The sequence below is a fragment of the Puma concolor genome, chromosome E4 (genome assembly GCF_028749965.1).
Source record: "Puma concolor isolate L17-30 chromosome E4, mPumCon1.1.hap2, whole genome shotgun sequence".
NCBI classification, from domain to species: domain Eukaryota; kingdom Metazoa; phylum Chordata; class Mammalia; order Carnivora; family Felidae; genus Puma; species Puma concolor.
In genome coordinates, this window is record NC_141683.1 from 45,329,754 (window position 1) to 45,352,477 (window position 22,724).

At 41.4% G+C, this 22,724-nt stretch overlaps 1 protein-coding gene across 2 annotated transcripts in view; it reads right to left on the reverse strand.

Moving 5' to 3' along the window:
* The window catches only part of NMNAT2 (nicotinamide nucleotide adenylyltransferase 2), a 164,699-nt gene that overhangs the window by 136,887 nt on the left and 5,088 nt on the right, over positions 1–22,724 (reverse strand). Inside the window, exon 2 of one of the 2 annotated variants that reach the window (XM_086694172.1) lies at positions 10,537–10,682. In XM_086694172.1, the coding sequence (XP_086550298.1) occupies positions 10,537–10,621 (85 nt within the window). In that variant the 5' untranslated portion in view covers positions 10,622–10,682. Of the gene's footprint in view, positions 1–10,536; positions 10,764–22,724 lie in introns of those variants that run through there. The other variant, XM_025921139.2, reaches the window with a different exon arrangement.

The following is a 22,724-nucleotide window of genomic DNA, read 5'->3' on the forward strand; positions in this document are numbered from 1 at the left end:
TAGGAAAATAATAAACAAATAAAATTTTTTTTTAAAGGAAAAGCCTTACTTCCTTCTTTCAAAGAGTAATACAGAAATAACTTAAAGATATTTAGATAAAATCACAGTGACAGGGACACTGACATTTGGGATGCAAGGCCTCACATCTGAAATGTATGCCCTTGCCCATCAACCTTCAGGGGCTCACTGACAGTGGTGGGTAAAGCCTGAATTCTTTGAAACTGCCCCCTCCCCTCTTCACTCAACCCTGTTTTCTGGCTATCTCATCTCCTGCCCTTCCTTGTCTCCACCCACACCCGGTTATCTAGCAAGCTCCTTGGAGATCCCTCAATGTGTCACGCTGTTACAGGCCTTTTACACATACCCCGATCTCAGCCCAGAATGCCATCCTACATTCTGTCCGCTGGGCAGCTCCTACTTTCAAGTTCACTCTCACTAATACCTGCTCTGATGGCCTTCACACCATGTCTTCTCCCTCTATGTTCCCACTCTACCTCTTTTATGGCACTTATGACTTGAAGTGCTATGTTTAGCTTGTCTCCTCCCAGGGGCATGGGGAAGAGTGCCTTTAACTGTCACGTCCTTGAGGCCTAGCATGGTGCCTGAGGCACCTTCATAACTCAATAAACCTTTGTTGAATCAACTGCCACTGACTCCTCTCAAGGCTCTTTGCCCTTTCTGCCACAAAAAGAATACAGGCTTGAGGTGAGGGTGGTAAGTAATTATAACACTTCATTCATTCACTCCTTTTTTTTTTTTTTTTTTTAATTTTTTTTTCAACGTTTTTTATTTATTTTTGGGACAGAGAGAAACAGAGCATGAACGGGGGAGGGGCAGAGAGAGAGGGAGACACAGCATCGGAAACAGGCTCCAGGCTCCGAGCCATCAGCCCAGAGCCTGACGCGGGGCTCGAACTCACGGACCGCGAGATCGTGACCTGGCTGAAGTCGGACGCTTAACCGACTGCGCCACCCAGGTGCCCCATTCATTCACTCCTTTGACAGACTTTTATTGAGCATCTACAATGTGTCAGGGACTCTTCCAGGAGCCTGAGACACATTAGTAAGCAGAGTAAACCAAGATCCCTGCCCATGAAAAGCTCACATTCTAGCTGGGGACATTAAATAATAAATGTGACAAGAAAGGAAATAACATGATTTGTTAAATGGTGATAAGAGGTAAGGGGAAAAGAGAGAATAAGGGGGCCTGGGAGTGTGTGAGCTGCAATTATTTTAAATTATAATTTAAATTTTTATAATTTAAATGTAAATATTATTAAACTTGTTATTTAAATTTTTATAATTTATAATTTTTATAATTTTAAATATAATTTTAAATTATATGATCAGAGGAATAGGATCTGCCAAGTAGACAATGAGAAAGTTACATTTGAGCAAGAACTTTGAGGGGCACCTGGGTGGCTCAGTTGGTTGAGCGCCTGACTTCGGCTCAGGTCATGATCTCGCAGCTCTGTGGGTTCGAGCCCCACATCGGGCTCTGTGCTGACGGCTCAGAGCCTGGAGCCTGCTTCGGATTCTGTGTCTCCCTCTCTCTCTGCCCCTAACCGACTTGCATTCTGTCTCTATCTCTCTCAAAAATAAATAAACATTAAAAAAATAAATAAAAAAAAAAAAACTTTGAGAAGGAGAGTGAATTAGACATAGGGATATGTGGGAGGAGCATATTACAGGCAGAGAGTACATTCAGTACAAAGACTGTAAGGTCGAAGCAAGGAGGTCATTATGGTTGGATAAGAACTAGATGGAAAGAGCTGTGTTATGGCGGGGGGGGGGGGTGCGGTGAGGAGAAAGGTGGCAAATTGTGGAGACCTTGTAGGTCATTTTAATGACAGTGACCTTGAATGAGAAAGAGAGCCATGGGAGAATTTTGAGCAAAGGAGCAACATGATCTGACTTAGATCTGGTTTACATTTTGAAAGGATTGCTTTGGCTATTTTTGTTGAGGATTGAGTATTGGGGCCAAGGTTGAAAGCAGGGAGATCAGTTAAAAAGCTATTGAAATAATGCAGGTGAAGGAGACCAATGGCTTCTACCAGGGTTGTAGATGTGGAAAAGTGGTTGGCCCTACTTGTATTTTGAAGACAGAGAGATCCAAAATCATTTGCAGACATGGATGTTGTGTGCAGAGAGATAGATCAAGAAAGTCCAAGGTTTTTGACCTAAGCAACTGGAACAAGAGCAAAACCATATGCATTTAGTCTTATCTGGGGGTTATGCTTCACTCACCCTCCTACTGTTTGGTAAATATGAAATGAGGTCAACATGTAGCAGCATGGCTACTGCTGTGGAGGTAACCTGATGCAGAAGAAAGTAGAAAAAAAGAGTGCTATTTAAGCTGCCACCACTTCCATGGGTTAGCCTCTTTGTCTTGCTCTTTTCTACTTCTTCCTCTTACCCCTTTATCTCCAGAATTACAAGAATGTTCATGAATGTCTCATTTGTTCTGAACTAAAGAGAATTGTGTGATAACTTTAATGGAAAACAGTTTAATGGTGGTAGAATTTAAAGAAGCTCAAAGAAGGTAGCTCCATTATTAAAATGATAATGTGGAAGATGATGATGCTAGTAGTGGTTAAAACACTTGACTTTGTTGCAAAGTTCATAGTCATATATTGTACAGTACAAGAGATGGAAAGAGGATGTCAATGTTAGGAGGATGGCCTTGGTCATACCATATAACATCTTTTTGGGCTAAGATAATTCTGAGGCTATCTGCCAAACTGTATCCAAAAAAAGTATATTTGTTTCATGCAATTGAATGCTTATGATTTGAAAACCTCTGGCAATGGAAAACTTTCTTCCTTGTAAACTAATGCTGCATTTATATGGAACATATTCATAAATAAAGTTATGTAATTCTCTATAAAATAAATTCCTATATCCCATTTCTTAGGCTATTATATCAAGTTGTTAGGATTATTTTAAATGCCTTGCTTAACCAAAATTTTGTGAGTTGAATATTGTTTTAAAAAGGTACTGTTGAAAAATTATTTAATGTATTCCTTTGGGTCCTTAGGATCTTTTTTTTTTTTAATGTTTATTTATTTTTGAGAGAGAGACAGAGACAGAGTATGAGCTGGGGACGGGCAGAGAGAGAGAGGGAGACACAAAATCTGAAGCAGGCTCTAGGCTCCGAGCTATCAGCAACACGGGGCTCGAACTTAAGAAATGTGAGATCATGACCTGAGCTGAAGTGAGCCACCCAGGCACCCCCTCCTTAGGATCTTTTTGAGCAATTCAAGATGATTTGAAAACTTGTAGAAAATGAACAAGAACTCTACCAGAAAGTGTATATTTTATAGTATCATTAAATATTGATTAAACAATCACTGTTTCAGAACACTGTATCTGTGGCTGAAAGGACAATGATATTATAAAATTTGCACTTGAACCTTTTTTAAAGAAACTGTTTTTAAAAAGTTTTTTTTTTAATTTTTAATGTTTATTTATTCTTGAGAGATAGAGACAGAGCACGAGCAGGGGAGGGGCAGAGAGAGAGGAAGACACAGAATCTGAAGCAGGCTCCAGGCTCTGAGCTGTCAGCACAGAACCCTATGCGGGGCTCAAACCCACAGACTGCGAGATCATGACCTGAGCTGAAGTAGGACACTTAACAGACTGATTTTATTTTTGAGTAATCTCTACACCCAATGTGGAGCTCAAATTTACAACCCTGAGATCAAGATCTGCATGCTCCACTGATTGAGTCAGCCAGGTACTCCTCAAGGAAACACTTTTAAAACTGGGTTTTCATTCTCTTTCCCAGTCATCCATATACTACTCTCACATCTATTGCCTATCAGTAGAAAAATAACAGAAATGCAGATAACCCATCTAGTTTTGCATTTTCCTCTCATGTCTGAGGATATCTCTGAAACAGAGGAGTCCAAACTTGAAGCTTAGCAGGTATGTTTCTTAGTTTGCCTCCACATTTCTAGGTTGTTCATTTGGCTTGGTCTAACATTAGAAATGTGTACAGAAATGTTTCTCTTGACATTCGTAACATTTTAAAGGATGTTTGTATCAAGTAATAATTTGTACTTCTTCCTAAAAGGCATAGAACCTCCAATTCTCATAGTTCTAAGCATATCTTAGAATAAAAGGCTTAGACACATAGAATAAAATTAAGTAAAACAAAAAGGGAAGAAAAGCTGAAAATGAATATTACTTCATTTCAAAATTGTTAGAACATCAACCATCTTGGTTTTATCTTATTCCTTGGTTTGGGGTGAATTCTAGATGGGATATTTGCCTTTCATAGTTAGCTTGTGTCCACATGAGGCTCAGTTAATGAATTCAGCTGGATAAAGTAAATCAAACCACCTCTTCTTGTGAACAAAAATGTCTAAATTTTCTTTTTCAGTCCTTATTCTCATGTCATGAACAGACACAGCTCCTGCCAGTGAAACAACCATGATTGATCCGTGAGTTTCCATTGTGGACTTTTATCTCATCAGTGAGTTAGCATGCCCAAATCTACTTGAATATACTATCACAGCCTTCATCACAGTGGTGGGCAAGTTCTAGAATGGTCTTTTGAACTGCATTGACTATTCCCAATTTTACAACCTCAAAATTAAAAAAGAATCAACTTTAGGACCTTGATTTTCTCCAATTTCATACTTTTAAAAAAGTCAACACACCCGTTTTTATCTTTTTATTTCCATAATGTTAACGAATTTCAATATCTTTCTCACATGAGGAACTTTGAATAACCCAACTAGAACCCACTGGGAGCTTTTATTTGAAGATTCAGATGTCCCAGCTAAAAGACATTTTGAATTTCAGTATTTCCTTCTTTTGCATCAGTGCTGGATTAGAATGCACATTTCCAAAATTTTAGAGTCAGTATGAATCTTCGCTTTCCCCATAAACCCTAAATGAACTCCTCTTCCAGTGTTCTTTATTCATGTACTTTGGACAGAAACCTGAGAGTTACCCTGGTCTACTTTGCCACCACCACCCATCAAGTCACCAAATAAGTATCCCTTTTACCCATCAAATGTTTTCAAATACACTTACTTTCCATCCCAGGTACCACTAACCAGAGTGAGGTGACCGTCTCTTACTTGAACTCTGTATTGTTGAAATAGGTGCCTAGCTGGTCACTACATTTCCATTCTTACCCTTACACTAATCTATTCAAAATTCAATTAAATCATAACCTCAAAGATACAATTATGACGTTCCTTTACTTTAAAAACCATGTGATATTCTTTCATTCCCTGGGATAAAATCGTAATTCCTTAACATGACTTAATAAGCTTTCATAATCGATTAGACTTCCATCTGTCTTTCCAGTATTACCTCTTACTCCCCTTCTCCTTGAGCCATCCTAAACTTTCCTTTGTTCTAATACGTCATGGCTTTCTGTCTTACCACCCCAGCCTTTGTGCATGGTTGATTCCTCTATCTGAACAAGATTTTATACACTCATTTATTTTGTATTTACTCAACAACTATGATGGAGCAAAGACTTGCTATTTGTAACTTTTATTAATTATACTATTATGGAGAGCCTACTCCATGCTAGGCACAAGGAAATCAATCCATAATGAAACCATGCATGGTTTGTGTTCTAATATTGCTTAAGGTCTCACATGGAAAGTAGTCATTAAACATAATGAGATGAGAGTTATGTCATGGAAAGTATAAAGTGATGTGGGATCAAATGTCAGGGTAACCATACTTAATTTAGAAGTCAGTGGAGGTTCCCCAAGGAGGTACCACTGAAGGTAAACTCTGAAGAATAAGTAGGTGTTAGTTGTGGTAACAGGAGAGTGGGGAGGAAGGAGGAGGTAAGAGAGTGGTGGAAAAAATGTTCCAGTGATAGAGTTACATGGAAAATACAGGGTACTAAGAAAAGAAACAGCCTTTCCTTGTTATAGTATAAGATATTGGGAACAGATATCTTTGTTGAATATATTCTGTTGGCTGCCTGTACTACCAAGGAAAATATTCACAAAGTTCCCATAACCCTTTGTTAATAACTAAATTTAGGTGACTTTCTTTTCATAGGTGCTGTTGCAACTGAAGGAATAAAGAGGCATCTTGAAGGAGAAAGAGAATCTAGATATCAGAAAACTAGTTTTATCTTGACTTTTGCTTACAACCTCGACCAAATGACTTACACCTGTACCTCTGCTTTTTCATTTGTAAAAGGGAGATGATAATATTATCCAGTTTAACTTGCAGAGTAGAATCAAATAAGATAATGGTGCCAAAAGTAAAAAGCACCACTTTGTGCTTAATGGTCTTTTTTTTATAGCCATTTTGAGCATATTAAACAGTTTCTTGATTTCTGACAGTTATCTATATCAGTAGCAACTCAAATTCATTTTTCTTATGATTTCTAGTTATAGCAATAGGGGCTGCTTTTCCAATTCTACAATAATTAAAAAGCCCTCTTCACTACCCTTGAAGAGGAACAGAATTGGATCATGTCTCTTTTCAAAAGACCCACTTGTTCAAAGTAAAAATATTACTATTTTCTATTCCAGTAGAAAAACTGGAAAATCTAGTTATTTTTCAATCATCAAAAACCAGAATTCACTTCTGCTCTAATTGTTTCAGTTCCTTTATTTTTTATGGCAAAACTTTTCTGATCAGTCCTTTCTTATTTTTCTACTTAAACTTATTATCTGATTTCCCAGGCATGAATATATCGACAAACACAGCAATATAAATGCAAAGAAATTATACTGAAATATAATCACTACATAATTAATAATTAAGATCTTAGGTATTTTAAAAAAAACACCTTCTAGGGGTTCCACGTTGAGTGTCTGACTTGATTTCAGCTCAGGTCATGATCTCATGCTTTGTGAGATCAAGCCCCACATTAGGCTCTGCACTGAGAGCATGGAGCCTGCTTGGGATTCTCTCTCTCCACTTCTGTTTCTCTGTCCCTCCCCTGTTTGAGCTCCCTCTCTCTCAAAATAAATAAATCGACATTAAAAAAAAAAAAAAAGTTAAGAGGCACCTGGGTGGCTCAGTCGGTTAAGCATCTGACTCTTGATTTTTGGCTCAGGTCATGATCTCATGATTCCTGAGTTCAAACCACACATCAGGCTCTGTGCTTGACAGCATGGATCCTAATTGGGATTCTCTCTCTCCCTCTCTCTCTTGGCCATTCCCTGTCTCATGCTTGCTCTCTCTCTCTCTCTCTCTCTCTCTCTCAAAATAAATAAATAAACATTTTTTAAAAGTTAAAAAACACAAAAAAACCTTCCAGTGTCATATTAGTTTCTTATGTAATAAGGCAGACTCATGAAGTAAAACATTGTTAGTTTATGAATTGATTTTTCCAAAAATTTACTTATCCCTGAAAACATTTTACTTATAATTAAGTATATAGGTGTCAACTATTTCTCTCACAAATATTAAATTTTTCTATATGTTTCTGTAGCCACAATTAGGAATACAACTTCCCATTCATCAAAATAAAAGGAAAAGCTCATTCTAAAATATTTTACAAATATTGAGAACTATAAAAGTACTACTTTACAGAGATTAAGAGTGAGCTTTCAGTTCTGAACATCACATCCCTTTTTGTTTAAAATCTTTCTCTTTTTTCTTTGGTAAACAATTAGATTTCAAAACATGGGAGCTCTAATAAAGATGTCTAATTTTAAAGTCCTGTTCAAATCTTAAAAAAAATTCTATTACAGATTTCAGACACCTTAAAGAAAGTTTGACAATTTTATTGCATTAATTATTTCTGTAATGTGTGGAGAAGATTTTAAAAGCTATTTGAAAGAAGAAAATAGTTCATGGATAACTGGTTTCTTTAGAGATGGTGGGAAGCTCTCAAAATGCATATTTAGGAATCCCATTTAGTTGATGTCCAACTTAATTCTAATCTCTGTTAGTATATGTTTGAAGGAAATAGACTTCATGGAATTATGCAGTCAGATCAGTGAGCACTTGTTCCTGCATTTGGTACAGTGCAAAGGTCTCTGCAAGAGGAATTAAGAATGTGGGGTTCAAGTCTCAACTCTGCCACCTGCTCTCCATATCACTTAAGCCACTTAAGAAAGTCACTTCCCCTCTGAACATCAGTTTCTTATTCATAAAATGGAGATCATGATGCCTTTCTGGTAACTTTGTTATTAGGAATAAGTGATATCACATATATACAGAAAGAAATCACAAAATTTTTCATGAGCTCAAAGATTGCCATGAGAGAGTCCACAAAGAATAGTTTAATATGTATTTTGTGTTCTTGTTCTTGTTTCCTTTCATATGTATATGTGCTAAATCCTCCATTAGGTTATAAGCTCCTTATAGCCACAGTGAGCATACCATATCCTCTTTCCATGTTGCTCTTCAGATTATGCATAACTAATGGACACTCATAAGGCTTTGTTGACAGATATTCTCTCTCTTATCCCTCAGTTCCAATATCAAGCAAATAGTTACCCCTGTGAGAAAGTCTCCTTTCACCTATTCTATGTCTAAACCTCTTTGCTGTAATCCATGCCCATTTCCACATATTCTATCCTCTAAACTCATGGAGAATTGGCAGGTCAGCATGGACTTAACAAAAGCCTTTATCACTGTTACCAAACTCTTTTCAGCTGCAAGACGGAATACTAGGTTCTCAAGTTAAATCGACTCATCCTAAAACCCAAAACAAGTGGAATTAACTACTTTAACCCCAGGAAAAAAGGCAGAGTACTGGCTGGCTCATTAAAGATTTCTAGAGCCAAAGAATTCTATAGGAAAGCACAACGAAGCCCGCCTGGGCAACTGAGAGGAACAAAGTACAGTGGCATAAAATGGCTAGAGGAAATATGGACAGAGAAGAAAGGCAGGACAGGGATAAAAGCACCAGCGAACTTACAGTGTTCCCAGGGCACCGATATTCCCTTAGAAGAATGAGGAGATGCTCTGGTCTATTCTGATGCTTAAACAAAAGTCTTTACTTAACAAGTAAGTTAGCATTAGCTCCTAATAAAACACTTTTAAAAGCTGAAGGGATGGTGAGGAAGGGATGGCTATCTCCCAGTCTCCCTCCTTGGATCCTATCAATGTGCATACCTGGTCTCCCCTCAGCTCATAGTCTTTCTATATTCTTTTCATGAGGTTTTAAATAATTGGGCCCAGTTCAACGCACCTTTTAGGTTTAAGAGCAGAGTATTTTTAACCAAAGCCACCTCGCCCATTCTTTACCAATATGATGTGACTTTCATTAAACAGCCCGACGAGGGCTCGCGCAATCCTCCGACTCGCGTAAACACGTGTGCCCCAAGCCAGCTCCCGATCGCCCTGCGCTTCAGCACTGCCGCCTCTGGATAGCGCCTTGCTGGCAGGCTGGCTCGGGCCTCCCACCCGTCTCTCATCCATCTCCAGCCCACTCTCTCTCCTCTTCTCGTTTACTTCAGTGCCAGAGAAAAAGCACCTCCAACTTCTAACCTCTACTCTATGCCTGCTTTTAAAGTGACCTCCGCGTCCCTCCCTCAGGGTCTAAATGCGCACGTCCCCGCGCCGTTGGGTCCTACCGGAGCAGCAGCGAAGCCGCGTCCACCAGTGGCCCGAGATCTCCAACAGGCACTGACCACATTTCCCTTGCCCCTGCTGAATCCCAAAGCAGCAGCCAGGAGCCCCTGCTCGCTCCCTTTCTCTCCACGCCCCAAAACCTCCAAGAAACAAACGCGCAACGATGCGCGCTCCCCCCGCCCCAACTCGCGCGCGCACACACACTCACACTCATACACACACTCGCACGCCGCAAGCCTTCCGGGTGCCATCGCCGCCCTGGGCAGAGCCTCAGCCAACTTGGGCCCGGATCCATCAACACCCGCTGCCTCGAAAAGGGCTGCCCGCAGCGGCCGCCCCGCCCCCTCCCCTTCCTAGGCAGTGGGTCCCGGCAGCCAAGCCCTGGCTGGCGAGCCCCCACCCCTTTCACTCAGCCATCCACCTCGCGCGGGCAATATACGGTCCACAACCCTCACACATTCGCCCCTGGGCCGCCCTGAACCATTAGCCAAACCCTAAATTAATCTCCCCGGAGCCCCAGCCCTGCTAATGGTGTGTTGTGTGTCAGTGTGTTTGTGTCTCCAAGGCATGTACATCATTTAACTCCTGCGAGCTTTCCATCCATCCTAAACAAACAGCACGTTATCTCCAACCCCCTCCTTCCTTCTCCGCGTCCCAATCTCTGCCCCCACCCCGATCCTCACCCGCCAAGTGACCAAACTACCACACCACCGCACCCCAGTTCTGGAACCTCGATCTTCCACCGGGTCTAAACCCAGTCACCTCCGGCCCCTCCCCTCCCCCACCCCTTTGGCCCCCAGCGTGCCGGGTCTGGCCCGAGCAAGTGACGCCTGGGAAGCGCAGTCTACGTCCCTTCCAGGAGCCCGAAATAGAGGGGCTGACCTCCCACCAGAGGGATCAGCCGGCGCATCCCGCCGAGGGGCACACGCCTTACTGTTGGGTCGCCCTGGAAAATACAGGTGCCGGGGAAGGAGAGAGGCGGAAGCAGCCTCCGGGGGTGGGCGGGAGGACTCACCGAACATCTGAATGTGCCCTTTGGTGATGGGATTGAAGCTGCCGCAGGCAAGCAAGATAACGTGGGTCTTGGTGGTCTCCGTCATCTTGCGGGTGGGTCCCTCGCGCTGGTCCAGGGGTCGCCTCTTTTTTTGTGTCTCGATATGTCTGCAGAGGGAGAAAGGAAGGCGAGGCTCCGGCGGTGGATGCTGTGGACTCCAAGGAGCCGCTCCAGACGCAAACCGCGTCACTCCCCGCCTCCCCTTAACGCTTGCAGCTCCGGCCAGATCCGAAGCTGCTTTTGTATTGCTCTGCTCCGTCCTTCTCTTTTCTTTTTGTGTTGTCCTTTTCCAGGTCTCTGGTCCTGGTCTCCCGCCCCTCCCTTTCCTCGCCCCCACCCACCTCACTCCATCACGCTCTTCCCTAGTGTTTCTGCAGGTAAGACGTGGTACCCACGCCCAGAACCATGAATACTCACAGCATGGTGAGTATTCTTTCTCTTACCTCCTTCTGACTTTTCCTCCCACACGCTAACATTTTCCTGTCCACATCTACTTTCTCTAACATTTCCAACTCCAAAAGTGTTTGATCTTAAGAATTGGGATTTTTTTTCTTCCTCGATTTTTTAAGTGAGAAATGACAATTGTTCATGTCAGGAATACTGATTTCTGTCTTTCTTTTTCCCCTTATCTGATGATTTTGAACTGTTGAACTGAATCTGAAATCCTGAATCCTTCCCCTAGAATGATGGACTTTTGGGGGGGGGGGTTGAAGCAATGCTGAAAACATGGATGGGGCAGAGTGACTAAAGTTGTATTAGAAAACTACTGTGATCTTACATAAGTCACCAAAGTTGAGACAAAGATTTACCCATCCAACAAGTGTTTCTTGAGTGCTCACTATGTTTGGGGCACTGTTATAAACCCTACTGGAAGGAGATAGACAATACACAGAAGAGGAAAATTTTTTTTCATGTTTATTTGTTTTTGAGAGACAGACAGACAGCATGAGTGGGGGAGGGGCAGAGAGAGAGAGAGAGAGAAAGAGGGAATCTGAAACAGGCTCCAGGTTCTGAGCTGTCAGCACAGAGCCTGACACAGGGCTCGAACTCTGAACAACAACATCATGACCTGAACCGAAGTCGTGTGCTTCACTGCCTGAGCCACCCAGGCACCCCAGGAGGAAAATATTAAATGCCAATTGTGCAATGCACAATAAGTGAATGCCATTCACTCTGACAAAACAAAAGGTGAATGGAAGAGTGGGGACCACTTCAAATCCAGGAGTCAGGAAAGGCCTCCCTGGGCAGGTGAAATTTAAACTGCAGCCTAAAGGACAAGTACCTGTTAGTACATATATTTTGGGACAAAGAAAGGTCTTTTTGTGCTCATAGATGTGAAAGAAGGCCAGTGTGACTAGAGTTCATGAATAAGGGGAAAATGCTAGGAGACAAGATTGGACTGTTGATCAGGACAGAATCGAATGGGACTTCAGGGCTAGGATAGGGTTGGGATGCTTTTCTAAGTGGAATAACTTAGGAATGAGAAAAGGAAACCACTGAAACTTTAAGCAGAGGAGTGATGAGTAATTTACATTTTTATAAGATCACTCTGGCTGGCAGTTGAAAAGTAGGAGGGCAAGGCCAGCATTTAGGAAATTCTGCTGGTGGCCTCGGCTAAGTAGAGTTGTCCTTGGACTAGGATTTATAAAGGTGAAGTTGGTGAGAAGCAGATGGTCTCACAACAACAAGTTTTGTTGATAGTTTATGGTCTTTGCATATGGATTGGATGTGTGGGATGAGGAAAAGAGAAATCTAAGAAAATGTCTAGAAATTTGGGGTAAGCAAAGGAGTGGGCTGAGATTGAGAAAGTGGGGAAAGAAACTTTGGGGGATAACTAAGTGTTCCATTGTGATACAATAGATAGACCTAATAATTCTTATTTTTTAATGGCCTTTTAAAAAGTTGAGGTATAATTGACATACTACATTGTATTAATTTTAGATGTCCATAATAATTCTGAATTTAGAGTTCCACAAGTACAAATATTTACCTTTCCTAGGCTTCTAGATTTCTTGAATAAATTGCTACCCTATATTACTGGTTGATTGTTGTTTCTTATCCAAGATCACATAAATATTTGTGCAGTAAATATTTGCTAAATTATGCTGAATTGCAAATCAACCCTAATGTGCACAAAATTTCTAGTTCAGATACAAAAGTCCTACAAGTTGATGTACATTTATAATGGGGTTAGTATCTTTCCTGGCATGGGATGCAGATTAGTGGAGTAAAAAGAACAAGAGATATTGAAGGGAAGCTGACTTGGGTATGAAACTCTGACACTAGCTGGGCAATTAGCATAATTATAGTTAAGCTATAAATATTTATGGAGTGTCTGCCCTGTGCCAGGCACTTGTTTTAGGGACTGTGAACAAAACAAAGTCCCTACTTTAATAGAGCTCACATTCTAGAGGGGAAAACACACCATAAAAAAAAAAAAAAAGAATAAATATAATGGCAATAGATACAATGAAGAATAAAGCAGGGTAAGAAGAAAAGGAAAGGAAAATCCTCCTTTCTATGAGGCGGTCAGGGACGGCATCTCTGTTAAGATGGTATTTGAGCAGGGATGTGAAGCAAGTGAAGGAATATGTCATTTGGAGAAGAATATACCCGGCAGAATAGCAAATACAAAGACCCTGAAGGAGCAGGAATGGTTGGGATTGTTCAGCAAGCATGCCTGTATTGCTTAAGAAAAGAAAGAAAGTGAAAAGTGGTAGGAGACACATCAGAAAAATAGAACAGACAAATAGATAGGGCCTCATAGCTATGGTTAGGGCTTTGATTTTTTCAGAGATAGGAAGTCACTGGAGGGTTTTGAGTGGGGAAGTGACATGAGCTAACTTACACTGGAAAAGTATCAGCTTGGCAGGAGATACAAATTCTGGAGTCATCGGTATAGCTTAATATTTAAAACCATAGGATTAAATGAGGTCATCTAGGGAGTAACAGATATCTAAATGAGAAAAGAGTCCATCAGCTTCAGCCCTGGGGCACACCAAATTAATAGTAGCTAACATCCCTTGAGTATCACTAAGAAGCCCAGGCACCATAAGCTGGTTACAGATGTTAATTCATTTGACACTCAAAGTAACTCTGATTGTGAGTTCATATAAGTCTAATAAGTTCATGTAATTTACCCCATTTTAAAGATGAGCATAAGGGAGAACAGAGAAATGAAACAACTCTTCCAAGTTCAGACAACGAGTATGTATGCAGCCAGATTCCAACTCTAGTAGTTTTTGATTGAAGGCCCTGCTCTTGATCCAATGCTACTATCTCACCGTGTTTCACTGCTACCCTATACTAACCACATTCCTAAAAATGAGAATAACGATACCAAGCCACCGAGATTTGAGGATTCCTGGTAATGGATGTAGACTATGTAGCATATAGTAGATGATCAATAAGTGATACCTATTTAATAAATGAGAGAGTGGGACTTCTTAGCAGAGATTTGAAGAACAGATTGAGAAGTGCTCTACCACGTCTTTAGGTTTTCCCTTCTTTATCCAGGAGAAATGAAAAAGTAGACAACAAAATTCTGTGTTAGCCTGCTGGAATGACTAGACACTCAATGCTACAAGTTGATTTTATTAATTTTATTTTTTTAATTTCATGCTTTTTTTTTTAAAGTTCATTTATTTATTTTTGGAAGAGAGAGAGAGCATGAGCAGGGGAGGGGCACAGAGAGAGGGAGAGAGAATCCCAGGCAGGCTCTGCAGTGTCAGCATGGAGCCCAATGTGGGCCTTGAATTCATGAACTGTAAAATCATAACCTGAACCCAAACCAAGAGTCAGATGCTTAATCAACCGAGCCACCCAGGTGCCCCTACAGGTTAATTTTAGTAAAAAGAAAGAAAACATATCCAACTCAGAATCTCCACACATAATAGTGGTCAGTAAATATTTACTGATGAATTAAGATAAAAAAATCTTTTCACCAGCCCAGTGCCCAGAGAGTAACAATGAAACAGGAGTGTGTCAATACAATGCAATAAATGTTTTCAATTTTGTAGGTTATGTCTTAATAGTTTAAATGCTATAGATTAGTTTAAATGCTATCGATTAGATTAATTGGTTATGATTTTTTTTTAACATTTATTATTGAGAGAGAGACACAGAGCATGAGCAGGGGAGGGGTACAGAGAGGGGGAGACACAGAATCTGAAGTAGGCTCCAGGCTCTGAGCTGTCAGCACAGAGCCCGATGCTAGGCTTAAACTCACAAACTGCGAGATCATGACCTGAGCTGAAGTTGGTCGCTTAACCAACTGAGCCACCCAGGCGCTCCTAATTGGTTGTTATTCTAATTGTCTCTTGTCATTTTCCTTATGCTTATATCTAACTTCTGCATCCCCAAAGAAGGCTCTGGAATTGGAATACAAAAACATGGATAGGGGTACCTGGGTGGCTCCATCAGTACAGCATGAGACCCTTGATCTCAGGGTAGTGAGTTTGAGCCCCAGGTTGGGCATGGAGTCTACTTAAAAATAAATAAATAAGTAAAAATTTAAAAAAAAAAAAATAAATTAAAACATGGAGAGCAAATCCTGGTTCTGCCATTTGTTAATTGTTTGGCTTTGGGCGAGTCATTTATTGCTGACTTTATTTTGTCAACTGGAAATACTATAAAACATGCCATGTGTACTTTACAGGGGTGCAATATGGATCAAATAACACCATGTGTGACTTACTGACTTTTTAAAAAGCATACTGTCATCTTTAGGTCATACTCTATAGTTGTTCCATACAAAACACCTATCGTTTTTTCAGTGTTTAGTTGTTTCTATGGGTGGCTTTGTCAAGGAGGTTTCTGAAAGTTCTGATCACAGAGGGTAATAGCTTTGGAAATGTGCCAATAGTGTATATATTAACCAATAAAAACAAATAGCCAAAAACATACTGACAATGAATTTATTTTCAGGGAAGATTCCAAGGCTGGTTTATAAGATATAGAAATGGGAATGTCAACTCTTGCATAATACATGTACCTTAATATATGTAGTGATCTATTCTCAGGAGTGCTTATTTTAACTTAGGTAATATAATTTGGTCCAATATTTCAACTTTCCAACAGCTGGGTAATTGTTTTAGGCTGAAAAGGAACCAGAGTCATTCTCCTACAACCTAAATCTTGCAATCTGCTATAGCTAGTTCAGTTTCCAAATAGGTCAAGATAGACATTCCAACCCAGAACTCTCCTTGCTGAAAATATCTGTTCTGATGGGTAGGCATAAGTGTGTATTGGGTCTGATTTGAAATGTACACATGTAAAGTTTAGCAAAGTGGCTATGCATGCTCCCTTCTCTCCCTATTCACCTAGTCCAGACTAATCATCCATTTACATCACATTCCATGTTTATGAATGGTTCCAAGGTAGTATTAGGGGTCATCCTTTATAGGAAGAGCAAAAAGGCACACACATAGATGTGACTTCTGCTTTTTTTTTAAAAAAAGTTTTTAATTTATTATTTACTTTTGAGAAAGAGAGAGTGTGAGCAAGGGAAGGTCAGGGAGAGAGGGAGAATCCCAAGCAGGCTCCGTGCTGCCAGCATAAAGCCCGACGTGGGGCTTGAACCCATGAAACTGTGAGATCATGACCTGAGCCAAAATCAAGAGTCAGATGCTCAACCTACTGAGCCACCCAGGCACTCCTAGATGTGAATTCTTTAGTTCTTGACATAAAGTCAGAGAGTGAATATCTTATATTTTCCCTGTAAAAGTATTGTTCTGAGAGAACCATGACTCTTTGGGATGCTCTACATTCCTCTGTGTTTGTATAATTCTCTCTCCTTTGTTTTCTCCACTTTTCTTCAAGATAAATGTCTTCAGGGATACAGCTAAAATGGCTGTCATTACCCTCCCCATCTTCTCCGCAAGCATTTTTACATCTGTGAGGTGAAAAATGCCCCTAGATCAAAATTCTCCTTCCTCTAGCTCTAAATCCCCAAAACCTCACTCAGACTTATAATTTCTCTAATCATTCAAATGATATTTCACAAATGAAAAATGTTTCCAAAATTAAAAAAAATTTTTTTAACGTTTATTCATTTTTGAGAGAGAGACAGAGACAGAGTGCAAACAGGGGAGGGGCAGAGAGAGGAGACACAGAATCTGAAGCAGGTTCCAGGCTCCAAGCTGTCAGTACAGAGCCTGATGTGGGGCTCGAGCTCACGGAGCGCGAGATCAGAGCTGAAGTCGGATGCTTAACCTACTGAGCCACCCAGGTGTCCCAACTTTGCCCAAATTTAAAGCCTGGTTGTCAATTACAAACATGGCCATTCTGCTGGTGCCACAGGCAAAAGGGAAAAAGTACACAGGTTTTTATAACCAATAAGCATTGTATATCATTAAAGATAAATTTCCTCAGCTAGCTCAGATATTTGCTAATTTATTCACCATGGCTTCTTTCAGATGGCGGGGAGAGGAGAGTATAAATCACTATTTTCATCCTGAGACTGAGAATCTCACAACTTTTAAAGTTTTCCCAAGAGCAGAAGTGGGAGATAGAAAAAATCAGTTGTAGCAGACTTAGAAGTATAATTACAAAGTCTAGTATTCCCTGAAATGACATCTGAGAATATCTCTGCCTCTCCTTTATGCCGCCCAAATGGAAAACATTTGGCTCAAGGGAGTGCTAAATAAAAGATAGGCAACTTAAACTACAAAATATGCTTTCCCATGATGTCACTACCTCAAAATTTGGTTAAGTCAGATCTAACCTAGAATTTCAATCCCATGATCCCCCAAACCTATGAGATCTAGAAAACAACAGTGGCACAGCTGAGCTATTCTCACAACTTGCCAGCACTAATTAAACTGATTTCAGAAGAATAGAGACATAAGAAAAATTTGTACCACTTGGACCTGTTAGTTTGAATCTTCACCACCTGTATTCCTTTTGTTGGTGAAGTTGAGGAGGCTCAAGGTTGGTCTGGTACATTTTTAGATTTTATAAATTGCTTGCTTTTCTCAGGACTATTTCAGAAATCCATAACAGAAACCCTATTTAAACTAGCTTAAGACAAAGAGATTTTATTGATCTATGTGAGTAGGAAATTACTTTACAGTTGTTTATGAGATGGTCAGCCAAGTAGGGTATTAGAGGAGACACAGGGGCTGCCTGGGTGGCTTAGTCTGTTGAGCATCCGACTTTGACTCAGGTCATGATCTTGTGGTCCGCAAGTTCGAGCCCTGCATCGGGCTCTGTGCTGACAGGTCAGAGCCTGGAGCCAGCTTCAGATTATGTGTCTCCCTCTCTCTCTGCCCCTTTCCCTGCTTGCACTCTGTCTCTGTCTCTCTCTCAAAAATAAACAAATGTTAAAAAAAAAAGTGTTAATAAATAAATAAGAGGAGACACAGGAGAGGCCCAGGAAAACAAAGTTTAATATTCTCACAGGTTCTAGAGACAAGAGACAGAGACTTGTCATGCAAGGGCCACAGGGAAAAACACTAGGATAGTCAGGAGGTGGAAGAGAGGAATGAGGTGAAAGCTTAGGCCATGGACCTTTACTTCCATAGAAAAGGCAAAGCAGAGCAGAGTAAGCAGTTCAGGATAGGCTAATTTGAATAATTTGGGAGGGCTTTGGGCTGCAGGGGTGGTACCTAGTTGCCTGGTGCCTGGCCCTAGGATGATAAAGACAGAGAATCTTGCCTCCTGGAGTTCATGAGCCTGGTACAGAAGGTCTGGCTCTGGAGTAGTTTGCATATCAAAGTTTGCAAAGTCGTTTGCATATACTCTTTGTTGGGCCCTTTCCTATCTCTAAGAATTGACTACCTCTGGGACAGAGCCTCTCCCCAGAAAGAGAAGAGTTGTTGTTGTTTTTGTTGTTGTTTAAAGATACCAAAACATCACAATATATCATAGATATAACAAAAACCTAAAGGGTAGATCTAGCTTTAGGCAAAGCTGTATTCAGTAGTTCAAATAATATCATTAAGACCCCATTTCTGTCTCTTACCATCTCTCAATCTACTTTCCTTTGTGATTGCTTTATTTTCAGATGGGTGCTCTCCCCATCAAAGCAAGGTAGCTGCTGGCAGCCTCAAATTACATTGTGTTTTTTTTTAAGTTTATTTAATTATGTTTAGAAAGACAGAGACAGACTGAGTGAGGGGTAGAGAGTGCGGGAGAGAGAGAATTTGTGGGGCTCAAACTCTCGAAACTGTGAAATCATGACCTGAGCCCAAACCAAGAGTTGGACATTTAACCAATTGAGCCACCCAGGCACCCCATCAAGACATTGTCTTACAGATCATAATCACCTTGAAAGAGGGCACATCCTTCCCAGGAATGCCAGTAAACTCTTAAGGAAGACTCTCATTATCCTGCATTCATCTTGTGCCCATCCCTGATCAATTACTGTGATTAAAAAGAGAAGTATTCTAATTGGCCAAACATGGGTCATTTACCCATACTGGGCTTGGAAAGGGAAGGAAAACAGGAAGGAGGCCAACTCTATCCACACTACTTGGCTGGGCAGGATTGTAATAGAGCACAGTAGACAAACTTGGCAAAATTATGCCCCCAACATTGCTATAAGAAGAAAATATATATTATAGATATCAAGTTCAACAATCTGATTGAAGCCAGGAACGTCTTGTTAATATTTAGAACTCCAATTTCTTGTAGAGGGTAGGCTGAGATTTTTTTATTCCTATTCTGAGTTACATGTTTTTAAGAAATAGACTGGCCCAGGGGCGCCTGGGTGGCGCAGTCGGTTAAGCGTCCGACTTCAGCCAGGTCACGATCTCGCGGTCCGTGAGGTCGGGCTCTGGGCTGATGGCTCGGAGCCTGGAGCCTGTTTCCCATTTTGTGTCTCCCTCTCTCTCTGCCCCTCCCCCGTTCATGCTCTGTCTCTCTCTATCCCAAAAATAAATAAACGTCGAAGAAATAGACTGGCCCAAACAAATCCCAACAGGTGATGGTAATGCCTGCAACTACACGATCTGTGCACTTTTGCTTTCCCTCTTTCCACAGGCTCTCTTTTAGGTCATCACAGTGTTGTGTACTCCATAAAGCGTAAAGTCACTCCTTTGAGATTATCTTCAGATGGAAGTAGGCATCCATGCTCAAAGCCCTGTATGTACACTCCTGAACTTTTTGGCCCTAGAAAGTCAGAAATGACATTTCTCAGGCTCCTTTGCAACTAGATTTCTGGATACTAATTAAATCTACCAGGGCAATGCCCTTGTCTGAGGTTTGGAAGGCAGAAGTGAGGCTAAGGCCATCTTGCTACTGCTCTTGCTGCTAAGCAACACTGTTGACATCCGAAGCCGGAACCCGTATTCCAGTAGTCCCCAGATCTTAGTCACTGAAGTCGTGGGCGTGGAGAGGTGGTTTGGCAGCTGATCTCTGGACTACAGCTGTTGTGATGTGCCCTTACAATCTAGACCCCAGTGGGGGCCCCTAACTTCCTTTTGTTTAGCTCTTCCAGTGAATTTCATAAGCCCTTAATTCCTTGTTTTTAATCCCTTTCTGCTTAAAATACCTACAATTGTTTCTGTTTCCTGAGTTGAAATCTGACACACCCCCTTAAATGCTGTATCTAGCTGTACCCTCTTTTTGTGCGGGCAAGAGAAAATTATATGTAAATGCAGTTATTTGGGAAATGTAAATACGCAATGAAAAAGAAACTGATTGACAGGAGTTAGAATAATGGGTGAAAGAATTATAGGTTTTGTGCATGCGTCTTTCATGAGCAGGGGAAGGGAGAATGTGGGAAGGATGAATCAAGCAGAATGATGGGTAATGACTGGGAAAAGAGAAAGATGCACAGGGGACCCCAGGGTTCTACAAGGGAATGAGCACAGTTGTGATTAATACATTTTTTATTAAGAACTTGACCCAAAAATTACTTACATGTGTGGAACCATTTAGCATACACAGTGATTTCACATATGTTATTCTATTGGATCCTTACAAGGAATGATTCTGTGAGCTAAGCATTTGCAGGCCCTTTTCTGAATTTTTGATATGAGGAAAGAAAACAAGGTTCAGGAAGTTTAAGTGCCTTCCTCAAGGTTGTAACCAGTAAGTGTCCAGATCAGAACCTCCAGGCTGCTGGCTACAGAAATTAGTTTAGCTTAAGAATGAGGGAGATTTGGGGCACCTGGGTGGCTCAGCTGGTTAAACATCTGACTTGGGCTCAGGTCATGATCTCATGGTTTATGGGTTTAAGCCCTGTGTCAGGCTCTATGCAAACAACACAGAACCTACTTGGAATTCTCTTGCTCTCTCTCTCTCTCTCTTTCTCTCTCTCTCTGCCTCTCCCCAACTCACTCACACACTCTCTCTCTCTCAAAATAAATAAACTTAGGGGGCACCTGGTGGCTCAGTCAGTTGGGTGTCTGACTTCAGCTCAGGTCATGACCTCACAGTCTGAGAGTTTGAGCCCCGCATCGAGCTCCATGCTGACAGCTCAGAGCCCAGAGTCTGCTCCCTCTCCCTCTCCCCCACTCACACACTGTCTCTCTCCCTCTCAAAAATAAATAAACATTAAAAAAATTGTTTTAATTAAAAAAACTTTAAAAAAAGAATGAGGGGGATTTGAGGATTTCAGGCCATCGAGAAGAATAGACAACGCTATTTTTAAATCTGAACACAAAGGCTATAGAGCCTAGTCATAAAAATTCTTGCCTTTCTCGAGATCAGAGGGTGCCTCTTTCTTGTTTCTCAGCTACAGTCTTCTGAGCAGTGGAGTGTGTGCAGCCTGGCAGTGGGACTGAGGAGCAGAGTGGATTCAGTCTCTATACTGGGTAAATCTGGCATTCTGTGGATAGTCTTGGCTTGATGCTCCCATATTGTAGTAAAGTTATTCTTGCACTTAAAAGTCTGGCTGAGTTGTTATGACTCATCATGGAAAAAGGCACTGGGGTGAAGTGAGAGACTAAGTTTTGGTTCTAAAGGTAACATTTAAGACAGAACACCCTTTGAGCGCTCCTGTCGTGACTTATGGTGACTGGGACACAGAGGGCCCCTGATGTTTGTGTCCACCTCTGCTGTAACACTTACGATCACATGGGTCAATCCTACTTTAAGGTGCAGATAAGCAAGGGTTCTTGCTTGGGAGAGAGAGAGAGCTATCTCCACCAGGGCAGTGTGATTCTCAAACAGCTGTTCAGAAATGGCAGGGGAGAGGGAAGGATGAATAAGCTGTCATCCAGAGGAACCAAAAGGAGCTGGCTCCATGATTTATTTCTTCTGCCTGGAGGACACTTTATTATCTGGTGAAAGGAAGATAGTTCTCTGTCCCTGGGATGACTGGCACCAGATAAACATGGATGTGTCTGGCCCTGACTTTGGAATTGTGGGGGAGAGGAAACACTGTCTTAGGGGGACTATAGAGCTTCCCCCACTTTGGCCAGGTCTAGTGGCATTTGCCCTAACTAGCCCCTGTCTCAGTAAATGCAAACAATAGTCTCTTTAGGGTTAGCAGGGCCTCCAGCTGCCCTGGGAAAAGAGAAAATGAAAGGAAGGGAGGATCTCACCTCACTTGCAATTGTATGTTAGAGAGGAGGATCTAAAGGGGACTCAAAGAGGGGTACCTAGGTGGCTCAGTCTGTCAAGCATCTGACTCTTGATCTCAGCCCAGGTCATGATCTCACTGTTCGTGGGATGGAGCCCTGTGTTGGGCTTTGGTCTGATAGTGCAGCGCCTGCTGGGGATTCTCTCCCTCTCTCTCTGCCCCTCTTCCTCCTCCACGCAGTCTTTCTCTTTCTCAAAAATAAATATACATTGAAAAATAAAGGGGACTCAGGGAAGGAGAGGAGAGTATGGGAAGTGAGAGCTACTCTACACGGATATGTGTGTGTGGAAATTTCTTAAATTTCAGTAGATGCACTCTAGAGAAAAGCACAGAGGACACTATAGAACATTGCAAGTCTGGGGACACCTGGGTGGCTCAGTCGGTTGGACGACTGACTTCGGCTCAGGTCATGATCTCACAGTCTATGAGTTCAAGCCCCGCATCGGGCTCTTGCTGACAGCTCAGAGCCTGGAGCCAGCTTCAGATTCTGTCTCCCTCTCTTTCTGCCCCTCCCCCACTCTGTCTCTCTCTCTCAAAAATAAAAACATTAAAAAAAAAAGAACATTGGAAGTCCATAAAAAATACACTCTGTCTCCCCCCTCAGCTTTATTGAGATATA